Source organism: Manacus candei, unplaced genomic scaffold (assembly GCF_025592945.1).
Source record: "Manacus candei isolate 608988 ecotype Guabito, Panama unplaced genomic scaffold, ASM2559294v1 h1tg000071l, whole genome shotgun sequence".
In the NCBI taxonomy this organism is placed as follows: Eukaryota; Metazoa; Chordata; class Aves; order Passeriformes; family Pipridae; genus Manacus; species Manacus candei.
Genome location: NW_026138119.1, coordinates 1,854,275 through 1,871,296, shown reverse-complemented (window position 1 = coordinate 1,871,296; position 17,022 = coordinate 1,854,275). Strand labels below are relative to the sequence as shown.

The window sequence follows — 17,022 nt, the reverse complement described above, 5'->3', positions numbered from 1 at the left end:
AGCTCCCCCCTCACGGCGGCTCCGCCTCAGGGGAGGCTGTGGGTGCGGCCTCCTGTGGCCACCGTGTTGTTCACCACCGAAACCCCGTCCCGGGGGGCTCAGACACAGAATCCGCTCCTTACCGTGTGGTGGAGCGATTGTCACGTGAGGCGGGGGTCCCGCCACCCTTACAAAGCGCTGCCTCCTCACAAAGGGTGTTCCCACGCTCTATTCGGGTTCAGCTCAATCAGTGCTGCTACAGCCCCTCATCTCCGGATTTTAAACACTCTTACACTGCCCGACTCAAACGCACTGCAAGAAAGTACGGAAACAGCTTTTACACTGTTAATAATGAAATTAATAACCTTAACAGCAGCTCCGTGATCAACCTGAGCGAGCTGGAAGGTTGTCCGTGCCCACGGCAGGGGTTGGAACTATATCGTCTATTTTAAGTCCCTTCCCACCATTCCAGGATTCTGTGATTCTATGATATAGGAATCCCTCACGATATAGTTGCAATGAAATTGAGAACGTCTCAAAAGGGAGCAAAAGCAGATTTGGGGAGTTAAGGCAGCGCAGGGCAGTGGGCAGGCGGTGGCGCTGCGCCCTGGGAAATCCAGCCTGGATGCAGGGAATTCCGAGACTTTGGGGGGAAAAAGGCAGGAATGGTCAGGATTCTGTGTGAAGGAGCGGTCACTAGAGTCTTGCCCTATATCAAAGCAGCAAAGAACCCATTTAAATGAGGGTAAAATTTAAATAAATGCCGCAAAAGCTGGGACTTCAGTTGGCCGCGAGTTAAAATAAAAAGGTCTTGTCAAGACCACGCTCCTGACTGTGGAACTCCCTAGGCCAGGAGATATCAATGTATCTTTTATCTGCTAAATCAGGTTTTAAGAATAGCTGGATTAATCTCGCATTCTCACCTCACGCACACCCGGGTGCTTTACAGACACAACACGCCAGTCAGTAATGGTGGTTCCGCACGTGTGGACCCTTTTCCAGAAGTCAGCTGTAGTTTATAAAGAAGAAAATTTAATTACCAAGACACTGTCTTATTTCAACAGCAAACTGGAGCTTCACCTGCAATACTCACGATATAGCTATGGGGCAATGAAATTGAGAACATGTTAAAAGTTTTTTACACCCATATTTTTTCAGTGCCTGATCTGTCTTCTGCCATTTACCCTTGCAGGCAACAAAGAAACTAATTAATTAATTAACTAGAGTTACAATGTGAAGTGACCAGGAAGGCTCAGGCGATGTAGCTCGCTCTTGGTTCCTCCCAGGTTGCTATTAAATGATGTGCATTATTTATTTTTTTTTTTGTAGCTCTGACAGTTTTTAATTAAAAACTTGGGAGCGTTTCCATGTGCCAGCAGGAGCTCAGAGGGACCAGTAATGTTGGCAGGATTAGCTGTCTGGGTGGTGTCTTTTCTGTGTTCATCACTCAAAGCACATCCTTGGCCTCACCAACCACCACCAGATCACAGAATCACAAAGTGGTTTGGGTTGGGAAGGACATTAAAGACCATCCAGTTCCAAACCTCTTCCATGGGTAGGAACAAATTATGAAGAAAAAGGAATGTTTTGCTTATATTTAACATAGGCACAAAAAGTTCAGTTGTAAGAAAAGCAATTCAAAGATGTTGGAGCGTGATTTAAAATGGTGACCTGACTCTGACTGTCTCCCATTTTACTACCAGGCTCCCAGATGAACATTTTTTAACACACAGATTTATCCTCACCAACGTCAACAGTGCTGAAGGAAAGCCAGAGAAAGAGTTAAGATGGGCCAAGGCATTAAGAGGCTTTGGAGCATGGGAAATACCAAACAAAATGATTGCAAAGGGGAAATATTTTTATATCTAGTTATGATATATCCACATTTCTTACAGGCTAATAACGGACTAGTTGTTTCTCTGCCCGAGAAGCTGTAATAAATCAGATACCTGCTTTGCCCTGGACTGTGTGGAGAAAACCTTCATTTCCTGTTGAGATAAATAGAGATGGGCTGCAGTGTGCAGCGTGGGGTCAGGCTGTACGTGGCATTCAGGTACTGCAGGGTGGAGAGTAAAGTATAGGTTGGATGGTAATGAGGTACAAGGTAATGCAGGAGAGTGTATCCCGCTGGATACTGCAAGCTGGATCTAGCAGCTGGAGAGAAATAGAAAACTTCAGATCATCTGTCCCCTGTGAGGAGAGGGGAAGATTAAAGTTATGGTGTGCTGTTAAGCTTGTTTCCTGAGACCCTTGCTCAGAGGGAGTTGTTGATAAGAACAAACTGGTACTGTCTCATGATAATAAGTGAACAAGAATGTGCATTCCATCCAGGAGAACTGTAATGTCCTGTACTCTCATTAAATTCAGGATGTCAAATACAACAGAGGTCTAATTTTATAGGAATGGGGAAGGATACTGCCTGATTGTACAGTATTTTACTCATCTCTCAATAACAACTTCACCCTCATTTACCCTAAATTGTCACTTACTGGGTCATTATACCATGACATGGCTAACCTGATGTTTGTGTGCACAGGTAACTGCCAGGTCCAAGCTGGAATCTGGGCACAAAGCAGTTTTACAGATGCAGTAAGTGTGAGTTTCCCATCATGACACTGCTGATCCCAGCAGCTCATACTGAGGGTGAACTGTGCTGCCAACCCGTGGTACATGGAATTCATGAGTTGGGCATGTGAACACATCAAGCTTATGAGGTTAAGTAACATTTTTCTTTAATATTAAATTTGCATTCTTCTAGTAAGCTTTTGTGTTTCTGAGTTGGGATCAAAATGTCTAGCTTTTCCCTAGCATCATAAGGACAGTAACTGCACTCTTTTCTACTTTTTTCTTTTTCAAAGATAGCCAAGACAAGAAAAACCAAGTAACATGTAATTTACAAAAAGAACAAACCATCTTTCTAAAATATTATATAAAACTGGCCCCCTGCCAGAGGCAAATTTGCAGAAATACTTGAGTGTACTGTTCTGAAAAAGAACACATTCCTCAAGCTATTATTAAAAAAAAAGTTACTCACGAAGAACTATCCATCTGTGTCTGAAGTTAGTAGCTCTTTTTGCAACAATGCAACTTCTGTCAGTTGTACTTTCTCACAAATCAATAAGAAAGCAAAATGAAAAATCAGAAGAAAATAAATCTATAAACCAACTCCTCCTGGAAAATGTCTGTGGTGGAGTTATGCTTCAGCCTGGGTTTAAATCCATATACATCACCCCTGCTGCCCATGTTTATGTTAGACCACGGAAGATTTGTGGTTGACCTACATATGCAAACAAAACATTTGCCGCATATTTGGGGGGGGGGGGGATTTGCATGACAGAAGATGATGAAAATATGCATAATTGTAGATGACATTTCTCATTCCCCAGTCCTGCTGCACAGCCCTTTGGAGCTGGCCATGCATGAAAGAGGCTGCAGTCCTGACGGGCAGATTGCCTGTGCCGAACCGCCGAGACATGAAGCTTCTGTTTGTTCTTGAGCAACACAAATCTGGTATAATCATCTCACCAAGCAGCCCCTCTGCTCGCAGAGGGCACGGACGATGCTAGTTGAGGGGGCTGAAACCACGAGTTCCACATGTCACTGCTGAGCTCACGTCACGTGGCGGCTTCAGAGACTCAAGTAAAGATTTTGTTAGCGAGTTTTCTTGGTCTTCCTCAAATCCCCAGTGCAGAGGGTAACAACACACAATTTCAGTCAACAGTAGCTAATTTATCTATTCTTGCCTTCACATTTCATCCCACAGCAGCATTTCTAGGAAGTCTGCTGGCGGGTTAGTACACCAGAGACTTTACTCTAAAAATTACACCAGCACAAGTAAGTATTAATAATGTTGATGAAGTTGCATGACAAACCCAGATCTCCTAGGATGGTAAAGCATGCACAGATCTCTCAGCTCTCACAAGGATGATATGGAAGTGCTTTCCTGTAACAGAGGTTTTGTCTGCCATTACTGGATGTCTGTCTGGTTGTTCTTGCTATGTCACATCTTATTTATCATTTAAAATCTTCGCAGCGCTGCCGTGCAGAAATAAGCGCTTAAAATGGTTAGAAGAAGGGAGGAAAATTCCTTGGCATCAAGATCAGGTCTCCTTTGGAAAGCTGAAAGCGTACAGTGGATCTGCAGCAACTTTATCTGAGTTGTGAAGGTGAGTTTGGAAAAATATGACATGACCTGACAGGAACAACAGCTCCCTTCCCTGTAAATCACCTGAGCAACTGATAAAGAACACCCTGCAGGACCACAGTTGAGGTCTCTTCAAAAAACGAAGAAGAGGGATTTACATGCAGAGTAAATGGCAGTGCAGGCAGAAGTGTGCACCCATGTGAGAGAAAGAGGAGGAGAGAAATCTTGGTAGCTGGTGCCTGAGAAAGAAAGCTGATCCAAACCTGTTCCCTGCAAAAACACTTGCAGCTCTGAGCCAAGAAGCTGTCTTGGTGCTTCACTCCTACTGTGTTCAGAGAAATGGGACTTTCTGTGAGTGCTTTGCACATCAAAGGAATAACTCCTCAGTACCTCCATGTGATGCAAACACCCACCATGGGGTTTGGCCAACTGCTCGGTCAAGAAGGGGTAATGCTACTCAGGGTTTGTTTATACTAAATCCGTGACGATGTCCTGTGTAACTGTTTCATTCCACATACTTGCCAGTTTTATTGTCCAGAAGAAAAGGCGTACAGATTTCTTACTTCCAATGGAGTCAAAGAATTTTCTTTGACCAACAAACAAATTAAAAAGTTAACAGCTTTTTAAGTCTAGCAACCTTCAAGCTCAATTCTCAAACACAGATCCAAACCATTAACCTTGGGAGAGTTCAGACCTATGAAAAGTTCACAGAAGTTCATGAACAGGGAATATTAAACACCTCCATTCAGTTGTGATCTAACAGAGACTGGCACTTCAAGCTTTTTTAAATCACAGTTGCCTTCTTTTTCTCAGGATTCCCATGAGATGTTTCTTTCCTCCTACCCAAAGGATTTTGTAATCTGCGGGATACTGGAGAGCCCCAGGATGGGAACTAAAAGACCATTCTTGTTATTTCATCCTGTACTTTCTATCGGATTTTAAAATATAACTATCCCGAGCGAAGTCCATATGCTCCCACGTCTATAGGAATGCTCTTGTGGCAATGGGAGGGTAATGAGGAGAAACTCTGAGCAGCTCAGCACGATGGCAGGTTCATGCACGCCTCAGCTGAAATGAGTATTGCAGAATCAATGCAGAGACTCACCAGTAGTGGCTGTGTTAGGTTTTTCCCCTTATGAGTTGAGCTTTGCTGGCGTTAGCATCAAAGGCAGCATGAGCATAGGCTGACTGGGTGGCATCTCCTCCTCCTTGGGCTTAGGAGAACCAAAGACCTGAATCTTGCTCAATCAGTCCAAGGGCATTTTCACACAAAATCTAGGTTATTCATTCAGGTCAACAGATATTTTTTAATCAAGAGATATGCAAGACAAGAAAAGCGCCATGAAACATTCTAGGTATGCACTAAACATCAGCACAAAGACCACACCAAAAAATCACCAACAAAAAACTAAACCCATGCATCTGCAGGCGAGATGTGTATCTAGAGGAGCATCTTGGACAGAAACCAACTGATGTATTAACATACCTGAGACAAAACCCATATTGAGTTATGCTACATAAAAGAGGGATTAGCATAAACATGTGAATATTTAAATGGCAATATAATGCAACATTTTAACTTGGAAGAAAAAAAGCCTGTCTGGAAACAAAACCTTAGCAAAGACAGAAGGCTGACCACAGAACTTTCACCAGCACCAGTGCCAGGAGGAGTTGCTAATACCACAAAATACTTGAACATGTAGGGTCACAGTCTGTGAACCAATATTAATTCTTGGAGCTTTTTCTCCCTCTCCTAATTATAAGTTTCTGGATTTTTGGCTCTTGCCCATCTCCCACTGACTTACAAGTACTCAGAAATGCCAAGAAGCTCAGGGTGATTACTCTCCTGAGATGGAGACAGGGACTTGTGCCTTGTCTGCCTGTGGCCAGAATTTTCTCTCTTGCTAATGTGAAAGCCACATAAAAGGCGATGTCCAACAACGTTCAAACCACCGGCTGGGGAGTTATTTATATGACAAAAAGTTACAACTGATCACTCAAAAATTAATCTGGGGAAACCCAGATGAGATCCACTGGAGCCCATGCAACCCTCCACCCTTTGGATTCTACACAGTTCACATTTCTGATCATTTCTGTAAATGGAGTGTGGCTGTAATAACACCCAGAAGAAAACACTTGGGTCCTGCCATCACAGCTGTGCACATCCCTTCCCCATGCTGGTGCCCACTGAGAGGAATGTCACACTCAGGCATGTCAGTGTCCCAGAGTGGCACCTGTGAGGGCTCACCTGTGCCTGGTAGTGCCTTGCCACCGAGATAAAGCTGGAAGGAAAGAACACCCTGAGCACACAGGGTGCCACAAATCCTCAGAGTGTATTGAGTCACGCAGCAGACATGGACATGACTGTGCGTCAGGCTTCGGAGAGAGGGCACGTGCTAATTACTAACAGGGCTGTAAGTCACATTAACACTGGACACACATAATGGGTTTAGGTGACCACTCACACAGGAGCTGCTGTGATCCCAGATCAATGTGTATCTGCCTGTTTAGAGTTTCAAACATGGAAAATGTACACTTACAGCATGGGTTTGGCATTCTGTGCCCTCCGAGGGTCTGACATGGCATTGCTTCTCTGGTTCAAAGGGCACTGCCTGGCCAGGACATCTGGACGTGTGGAGACAAACCCTCCATGACCAAACTTCAACCAGGTGCCTCAGGTGTGTTCAAACCCTTGTGAGGCCAGACCTCCCTTCCCGATTCGCAGGGCTCTGCTCCCTCCAGAGTGCCCGGGCAGCGCTCAGGGTGCCCCGCACCGACCGGAGCGACGGAGAGGGGTCTGGAGCATCGCTCTGAGGAGGGGAGGCTGCGGGAGCCGGGCCTGGTTAGTCTGGAATAGAGAAGGCTAAGAGGGGGACACCACCGGGAAGAGCCTGGCACCATCCTCTCGTTACCTGCCTTCTGCAGCCGGTGCCTCGCGGAGCCCCGCGGCGGGGCCGGGGCGGGGCGGCCGGGCAGGGCCGGGCAGGGCCGGGCGGCTCCCGCCGCCCCCCGCATCACATGAGGGAACTTCGGGCCAATGGCGCCGCGGCGGGGCCGGGGCCCCGCTCGCTCCCGCGGACGCTCATTCAAAACGCGGCCGGGCTCGGGTGCCCGCAGCCCCGCACGGCGCCCGGGGCTCGGCGGGGCGGGCGCTGCCGGCCGCGATGCCCGGCGCGGCCGCGGGCTGAGGCGGCCGCCCGCCCGCCGCCATGCCGGTGAAGAACCGGTACAACCTGGTGGACGATGGCTGCGACTCCCGCGTCCCGCTGCACAACGAGGAGGCCTTCCAGCACGGCATCCACTTCCAGGCCAAGGTGAGCCCCGGGCGCGCTCCCCTCCCCAGCCCCCGGGGCGGGGGGCGCAGCGGGTCCCCCCCGCCTGTCACAGCCCCGCGTCCCCCCGCGCTCGGGGGCTTTAGCAGCGGCCCCCCGGGCTCTCCCTTCTTTGCCTCTGGCAGCCAGCCCCGAGCTGGGGGTCCCCGCGGGCTGGGGGTCCTCGCGGGCCGGGGGTCCGCTGCTGTCCAGCACCCACCGGGGTGGCACCCACTGGCCACGGGCCCTTGGCCCCATGGCTCGAGGCCAGGCTCGCCGAGCCCCCCCCAGCCCTGCCACGGGCTGTCTCTTCAGCTCTGGAAGTGCCCCTGGGCCAGGCAACCGTGGGCCAGGTCTAAGGGAGTCTAAAGAAAACAGCCATCAGCTTTGAAAGCCTTACATTTAACTAGCACAATCAAACAGGTTCTTGCGCTTTTCCCAGTATTTTGTGAGCCGTGCAATCCTTAGGTGCTGCCTTGTGCACCTCGTTTGGGAGCTGGTCTCGATGACCCCTCCTGACAGCACCGTGGACACTGTGCCAGGTGCACGTCCCTGCCCGATCGGGTACCTGCCTGTCCTATCCCCCGTCGGGCAGAACCCCACTCCTGTCACAGTGGGGCAACAGTTCCTATTCCCTTAGAAACCCGCAGACTGCTGTGTGCTGCTTAAAAATAGTGCCTTGCTCCATTTGACCCCTTCACTGCACAAAAAGCAGGGCGGGCAATGTCTGCATCCTTCAGGCATCAGAAAGAAATACTGATATAGTCAGAAATTTCATATTGATTATGAGGAACAGCCTGGCAGCACAGCAGCACTCTCAGAGAGTGGCTCCATTGGAATTGGCATTCTGTAGACAGCACAGGGAACGGGTTTATAATTCAGCTGACAAGAAGAATTGCATTTTGCTGGAGCAACTCACAGGCTCCCTTCCCCTCTTTGCAGGTGGCCTAACACAGATTAGAAATGGAATTCACGCCTGCTGTCTCCTGAGCTGGAAAGAAGGAGCATATACATTCCAATAAAGCTTTGAAATACAGATTTTGTGCCTTTTGGTTTTCCTACTAAAAGAGCTGTAAGATTTAAGCAGGATATGGGATGAATCTGAATAGACAGCTAATCACGTATTTTTAAAAAATTTCTCTTCCTCAGGGGGAGAAAAACAAATAATCTGTGATTTCTTGAGTTAAATTAACATTTGCTGGGCTGCACACTGTGCCAAGGAGAAAAAAAAAATCCTTATTTTGATTTTTAAAAGATGGGAAGCAACTGTACCTTTAACTGAGTGAAACTGGCTTCTTCAGATTGACAGCTGCAGGCATCCAGAGCTGTAGTGGATAACAGGCTGTTAGGATGTGTGGGTCTGGGATGGGGTTTGCATTGCCGTAGTAACTGAGCTTGCTTGGTTCTGCTCTATAGTCTGTCTCTTCCAATTAGGCTGCTCATTGTGGCCACATCAGTCAGCTGGGACGCTGACAATGACAAGGCTGCAGCTGGCTGCAGGTGTCCCTCACCAGGCAATCCTACTGACCACACTCACTCTCTAATCTCCACATTCCAAACTGCCTTGCTTCCCCTGTAATCTTCAGGAGGTCAGTACTGGGAGCTGCTTCTGGAAAGGCGGCTGTTTGGGCAGAGCTTCACGTGCTGTTTCATGAGCTTCATGGCTCTGTGTGGGAGCACAGGTACCCAAACTCTGCAGCAAGGCCAGAGCAGGGAGTGTGGGACAATCTCCTCTGGCTCAGCAGTCACCAGCTCTCCTCTTGCCCCAGTAAATTTAGCAATTTAGCCTGTTCCCCACTGCAGCTCTGTTGTGGCAGACAAAAGGCCAGCTGGCTGCATGGAATTCCTCTGGATTACCTGTGACTGTACTGACAGCCATGGCAGAGCAGGGAAGGAGATCTGCACACCAAAGAGGCCACAGATCTGGAGCAATACAGCCCTGCTCTCCCCACCAGCCCAGAGGGAAGCCCTGGCTCTGATGCTCCCCTCCCTGCTGCCCTCAAGCTTTTGTGGTCTGAGTTTGGCTCTCCTGTGGTTTACCAAAGGCTATAGCTGAACTTAACTGCTCTTAAAAATGTCATTTTACAAAGGCATTTACAGAAGCAGCAGCAAAGCCAGATGACCTTTCAGATTGCTTGCAGTGTTTATTTCAAGGCAGGAGAAAGAGCAGTAAAGACTGAGCCAGGAGAGCTCATCTCTGAAAGCCCTTTTAAGTACACATTTTACAAGATAAAACCCATTGCAAGCTGCAAGTGTTACAGTGGAGAAATAAAACCAGAACTGTGTCAGTAACAGTGATAGCTATGGGGCTGCTCTTGGGGTATTATTTTGTCTCTGTTCATATGTATATTATCACCCTGAATGTTTGCAGGGGCCTCCTGATTAGCTGCTCCTCCTTTTCCTTTCCTCTCCACAAGGAAACAACTTCCAAAAAAAAACCCCTCAGCTAAACCACACACTAAAAACCAGATGCAGCTCATGAACCAAATGCTCCTGGGAGGCTCACTAAGCTTTGGGAACTGCCCTCTGGCCCCCACAACAGCAGAGATGGGCCTCACTGGGATCCTGCCAGTGCCAAGTCTGGCACCTGCCCCTGACTGCCAGGGCCACACCTGGCACACACTGGCATTAGTCATCGGGCCCTCATCCTCTCACTCAGATGACATTCTTCCTGTCCTCACCAGCGTGCCCCTGACATGCAGTGAGCCACACCACCTTACAGCCTGAGTGGCCTTTGCCTTTGCTCCCCACACATTGTGACTGCCCAGGATGCCACATATTTTCCTCATTCTCCAGCCTGAGCTGGCAGCTTTGTGCCTCCTCCACTTGGCAGCACAGGCAGCACTCCTGTGCCTCCGTGCCACATGTGCTGTCACCAGTCCCCCTGCGCAGCAGCAGCTGCCTCCTGCCAACAGGTGCACGAGCAGGTTCTGCTCTGGCACACAAGCGTTACAACCCAGCACGAGGGCAGAGTACAGGCAGCACAGGAGCAGTGGGAAGCTGCCTGCAGGTCTTCCCTGACAACCCCTGCAGCATCTGCAACATAACTGCCATTCCACACAGGAGAACAGGCAACCAACTCACAGGAGGCTCTGAGTGTTCTGGTAGAGGTGGAGGTGCTGGGAACCCACCCACCATCTGCCACATCTCAGACCCCAGTAAGGGGCCGAGTTAGAACTGGAGCCTACACTGAAATGCTGACACTCAACACCAAGGGCAGCCCAGCCTTAACAGTGGTTAGGACTGCAGCTCTTCTAAGCAGAGTTAAAAACAGGAGTGTAGGACACAGATTTGGGCTTACCAGAATTCTGCAGGCAGCTGAGCTGGTCCAACCAAGCAGGGACAGTGGTGTCCAAGGAGACACCTTCAGTCTGATGGTCCAGACTGAAAACTTAGGCCAGAATCACAAGCCTTTTCCAGGAAAGCTGTTTGCAACCTTCCAACTCTTACATGCCTTTAGGTCTGAGCCTTTTGAAAGCAGATGTAGCAGGGAAGAACAAAGGATGGACAGTCCCATTTTCAGACCCACAGGATTGTAACTCAATTAGCAGCAGACATTGCTCTGCAAAGCACTGATAAAGGCACATCCAGAATCCAAATGAGGTCAGAGCCTCACACCCGACCTTAGAAATCCATGAACTCGCTGACTTTGATAACATTATCCACAACACATATTCCTATTGTCTCCTGGGTCAAGAGAGTCTAGCCAAGGAGGGACTAAATAAATGAGAGATGCTGTTTGTTTTGAAGAAACACCACTGACCTGTGCATTGCTGAACAGACATCTCACTGTTCTGTCTTTCAGTACATCGGCAGCTTGGACGTCCCCAGGCCCAACAGCCGTGTGGAGATTGTGGCAGCCATGAGGAGGATCCGGGTAAGTTCAAAAGAGCTGAGCCCACGTGGAATAAAGGGTTACATTCCATGGAGGGACTTGGTCACAGTGTGCTGTTCTGCATTCCCCCCAGCCCTTCCTATCTGCAGCTCAAATCTCAGCACAGTCAAGTTTGTAACAAGCTTCTCCTGAAATTCCCGAGGCATCTTAAGATAGATCCATCCCCTACTCTTTGCAAAGGGATCAGTTAGCAAAACTCAAACATAAACCCCTCTTCTGTGCTGAGGAGGTATGGGGCTTCTCCTTGACCCTAAGAGATTTATTTATCCTGTATGGAGCTTTGTGTGTGTGAAAAATAAGCTGAACACAGTCTGCTCCACAAAAGCACTTAAATTCACTGACAGTTCCAAATATACTGTGTTATTATATATTGACACATCGGTGGCCTGACAGATGTGATGGATGTAAATCCCATCTGACTAGACTTTGTGGATTCTGCTGCTCATGGAATAATTTGCTGTTCTTCCCATCCTCCAGTACAGTTTTACAGTTCTTGTTTCTCATCACCAAGCCTGTGCTCTTCCTCCTCTACCCCTTTGTTCTGCAGAGCAGGCTGTGAATGGTCACCAGATTTAGCTGTGATTAGCAGGGTGGGTAGCTCACATCTGCTTCGTGTATAACCAGTTCAAGTGCATCTCCCCCAAAAGGCAGTGCAGCTGCTGTGTCTGGCTGAAGTTTTGCAGGGGTCTTAATTCTGAGGCTGTTCATATGTCTCACATCAGCTGAAGCAGGTTTGAGACTCTTCCATTTAAAGCTTTGAAGGGATTATCCCATTTTCTCCCCTCCCCCCAGTGTTTAACCATCTAATTTTCCTTCAGAATAGTGCTTTTTAAACTTAGCCTGTAACTGGCTGGGGAGCTGATGTATTCATCTCCAGCCAAGCTCAGAAATGACATTCCCCTCCCTTTGCCTGCTCAGACTATTAGCACAGCTCTTGCTCAGAACACAGTGCAGCAGCAGTCTAAATTGCCTGGTTATTTATGGAACAGGTGAACATCTATAGGAAGCAAAGGCAGTAGGTGAAGACCACCAGGGCATTTTAGGTGCTGGCATAACTACTGACAGTTTTTCATCTGAATCAGTATTTATCATCAGATTTGACACTGCACTTCTGCTGATCTTTGACTGGGTAACACCCTTGACAGAAAACCTTGAAAAAGCAAATCATATTTTAATATCACTTAAAAGAAAGTGTTGCATTCCATTTTCACACCTGCTGTTGCCACAATGGTACATGGTTCAGAGCCCTGGGAGTGCAACAGCATGCTTGAGTGCTACGAGAGATATAAAAACCCACTCTGCATTCCTGGATGCCATCAGTTAATCTTATCACACAATATTTTTAAAGTAGGCATCCTGTATTCTATCGTGGGTTTTTAATCTTGGAAGCCTGTTCCAAAAAGGGAGGGCCTTCCCTTTTCATGTGCACATTGTACAGCAGGATCTTATTCAGACACTTCCTGGCTGCTGAGCGGAAGATGCTCCTCTATTGAAGATAGTTAATTGGCACTGGTCCTTAATTAGAGCATAAAGAATGAACTGGGAGGTCTTTGAAGAGAATTCTAGTGCACAGAGTACCCAACCTAGGAACTGAGGGAAGATGGGGTTTATTTATGTAGCGTTCATTTGCATGCAGAGGCCTTGCCTGTACTGGAGTTTTTTCCCATGGACTCTCAGCAGCACCAGTTGCAACTGGGAGGAAACGGTGGAAGAAGCTGTTGAGGGAAGTGAGTATTCTGCTGCCACGTTATTGTGAGTGGTGGTGCCTGTTTGCACTGCAAGCGTGAGTAAGGTCCTGCAGCCCTGCCAAGTGTTGGCAGGGGCACATCGTGCTGGAGCTTTCATCCTTTGTGCACTCCAGTGTTCCACTGGAATTCTCTACTGGAGCGGAAGGGAAAAGTCGCACAAAGTGGTACAAGCCCCAGCACAACATTCCCTGTGCTGCTCCCTGTGCCCTGTGACATGGGAGAGGCTGGAGCCAGCCCACAGCACTGCCAGGCTGTTACTCACTGCTGCTGCCACGCCGGGAGGGCCACAGGGAAGAGGATGAGGAGTCACAGCTCCCTTTTCCAGGCTGTGACAGAGCTGGTTACTCTAGTTACTCATCAGTAAATTGATACAAGCTCCAAAACTGCCTTCCCACTACAATGTCTCATTGCTGTGATGAAAAGTGCTTTTCCCAGGGAAAAGCCTCCAGCTACCGAGCACTCAGAGTGCCCTGAGAGGGCCATAAGGGAAGTAGCAACTCCAAATGCTAAGCCTTGTCCCGTGTTTTGTGCTGGGCTCTTCTACCAGTTGCACATGAATTATGCCAGGGAACTGGGGAGCAGTTCAGTGGGATTCTCCATGCATTAGAGAGCACTCTGCTTACAGAGTTCAGGACATTGCTCTCAGGGAGCCTCAAACAACACATTTTAGCATTAGCCTGCTGAAATCGTGACCTGCTCTTTGGCAGTAAGTATTTAAGATGCACTCTCCTAGTAAAGCTTAAATCCATCTTCCAGGCTGAATGGATGCTTGTAGAATTGCTAGCAATACTCCATTAGTCACACATTAGATTCCCATTTCATAACAGACTGGAAAACCTTGTCTCATCATGTTCTATGTTTCCACTGGAGGGAATGCAAATGCAATAGGTAGAACAGGGAAGCTGCTGTTCTTAGCTTCCCATTATGCAGAGCTAGACAACTTTAAGTTTGCTAATCCTCCCAATGGATTATTAGCTGCATACAGCTGCCATGTTGTTATTATACAATCAGAGTTCAAACTAATCCTTCTACCTCTTGCCCTGGCAGGGGAGGTGATGAAATGAGTTTGCTGCTTGGATAAGTACACTGTACTCTGACAGGCATGTCAAGTGTCTGTTTAGCAGAGTCCAATTCATCCTGCAGCTCCAAGCACCCGGGCAGGAATTCCTCCACCTCCCAGGGAGCAGCATCTGCTGCCTCCAGCTGCCCGAGGCCATGCAGGTCTGGGTGTCTGACAGCTCCTGCTCCTGTGCTCTGTCAGCGTCCTGGTGGAGCTGGCTTTCTGCTGGAGTGGATTCATCTGCAGGTATTTGAGCCTTCTCAGCACTCCAGGGAGCTTATGCACAAGGTTTTTCCTCCTGCACAAGTCAAGTGGTAGCTAATGCAAAGATGGGTTTCGTAAAACACAAAATGTTTCCTTGAAGCTCCTGAGGTTGCTCAAAAAATCTTTAGTCTGGGAGACCAGGCTTTAAGTGCAAGGTTAATATCACCACGTTATCCTGCATCCATTCCCCAGAGCCAGCACTGACCAGAGCAGAAAGTCAGCTGTTCCCTTCCTAGGGCAACACTCCTCTCAGTCCAGCACTTCAGAGCCAGCCAAGCAGCCCCAGTGAAGTGCTGCTATTTTGAGTGGTGAGTTGTACAAGGACAGAGTGGGAGTAAGTGTCAAAGCCTGTCATCCCCACAGACAGCCTGCTGCAGCAATTCCCCAAGACACTCCATTTAAATACCTCTAAGGCACAGAATCAGTTTCCTTGGCATTTGTACTTACATATCTCTGAAGCCTAGAAATTTCAGTTCTGTTTGGAAGGTCTAGCTTGGACCTAAGCAGGTATTGACACTGAGAAAGGAGCCAGATGTTGGATTATTTAATCATTCCATAAGGGAACAGCCAGCTGGTGCAGTGCCCATCCAAACACCAGGATGAACAAACAGGAGGCAGGCATCCAGACTACTGTTTCTTCTGTTACCTCCACATTTCTTGCACTTAATTTAATCAATAAGCCTTTTTCCCCAGAGGCAAGTGTGCCAGAGAAACAAACATTTATAATTCTTGACACAGGATATATCAGAAGTGCCTGAGTTCTCCTCAGTGTGAGAACTGGGTTCTCACTTCAGCCTCCCTCTTACCCTGATCACTCTTACTGCATCCATGCTTTAAGCAGAGCCTCAACACTCTGCAGTTTCTCCACATGGTATTTGAGTGAGGAAGTGCAATCTTGCCACACTGCAAGTCAGAGTGACTGCCAAATATCAACTGGTAGTGCTGAAGTGCGACATGACAGCAATTTAAATCAGGATGAGTAAGTTACAATCCTACAGTGCAAACTTGTGAAGCAGAGGCAGCAGAGACAGCCACACAGAACCTGCCTCTGCACTCCAGCAGCTCCCAGTCTGAGAGCTGGGCTGGCTCACACAGCAGCTCACACTCAGAGCCCTGCCAGGCTGTAAATTGCAATGGTTCAGGAGCAAATATGGATGTGATTTATCTGCTCTTGCTACAGAAGGAAAGGAACCAGGTGGACAGCTGGCAGAGGGCAGGGCGACCGCCTTCAGCCCTCTCAGCTTAATTTATCACCGTGATAGAGATGTTTCACAGACCCATTAGTGAGATTGTTCTAGAACAGTTCCCTCAGCTTTCCCAGGCAGACAGCCTTCTCACTACACATATATAACTTGGTCCAAGACATCCTTGCCATACAGCCCTTCTCTTCTCCAGGCACCTGGTGCCCTGAGCAGGGGTGTGTCCCATTATCCAGCCCACCCACAAGACTGCTCAGCTCCAGGCACTGTGGTCTCAAAAATACCAGTTACTCCCAGCATCCCATCCACAACAGGCATCTGAGCCAGTTTAAGGTTTCTACCACACAAGATTAAGCTAATTGGGTTTACCTTTCCAGGCCCTGGCAAAATACAGCAAGTGTTTTCAGGGTGGTAATTAAGTGTTAATTGCAGCTAAGTTTAGCCCTAATGCCTCATTAGTTTGTTTTCCTCTATTTGTTACAGCTATAGCAGAGTCTCCTGCTCAAGGATGGGGATCAGGATGGGCTTCCCAGGAGGCAGGATTCCCACCGTGTGCTCTGAAGGTCCTACCTGAGCCTTGCCAGGCAGCCTCTTACCTGCTCCCATCCAAGAGGAGGAGATTGGGTGTGGAGCCAGAGACCCCTAGACCTCTAATTAGGCTCTCAGAATCTAGGCAGCAGCCCTGCAGAATATCTAGTGTGCCCACACACACATTAGCCCATTTCCATGATCCAGCAGATTTTGCACCCATTCCTATTACACCTTTGCTGGAGCCTTCCCCAGCCCAGCCCCCCTGGCAGGTTCTCTGCCCTCTCCCATGCCCGAGGGCTGGTTAGTGGGTTTAACTGGGACAGGGAGCCCTGGAACTGCCACATTCAGTGCACTGCTCTACTGGAAAGCTTGTTACTCTTCCATGATGCAAACAGCCCCGAGTTTGGTTCCCACAGCCTGTTTGCTGGTCTTTAGGAAGATAAGGGACCTGACAGGGCTGCCACCCTACATTAAGTGATAACAGACACATTTCAGGCCTTACCTTTGTGTGGCACAGGATGTTGCAGGAGGTGAGCCCTCTGGCAGAAGGTGTGGCAAGAATCCATTTCTCCAGGCAAAACAAGTGGCCTCAGCTTGAGCACCTCTCAGACATTGCTCCTCACCCTGCTCCCATCCTGCTTGCAGGATTCCTGGTTCATAACCACTCCCCTTTCCCAGTCTGCCCTGCAGCCCTAATTAGCCAAAACACCAGGTGGGACTCATCTCTCTAATGTCCCATGCCATGAAGGCCCAAGGTTGAGTTTGGAAGGGTGGGTGATGCAGGTGCAGCTCTTTAGGCCTCTCTACATGTGTCACCCAGTCCGTGGTCACCTTGGCAGGCTCAGGTGTGCTCTGTGCACATGTTGCTTTCCTGGCCTTACAGAAAGTGTC

General features: G+C 48.5%; 1 protein-coding gene across 1 annotated transcript in view; it reads left to right on the top strand.

The window, feature by feature from the left end:
* Positions 1–6,992: 6,992 nt before the first annotated feature.
* LOC127479970 (carboxyl-terminal PDZ ligand of neuronal nitric oxide synthase protein-like) overlaps positions 6,993–17,022 on the top strand; it is a 28,583-nt gene continuing 18,553 nt past the window's right edge. The window contains exons 1-2 of the mRNA XM_051807532.1: positions 6,993–7,437; positions 11,240–11,311. Coding sequence (XP_051663492.1) covers positions 7,333–7,437; positions 11,240–11,311 — 177 coding nt within the window. The 5' untranslated portion in view covers positions 6,993–7,332. The remainder of the gene's footprint in view (positions 7,438–11,239; positions 11,312–17,022) is intronic.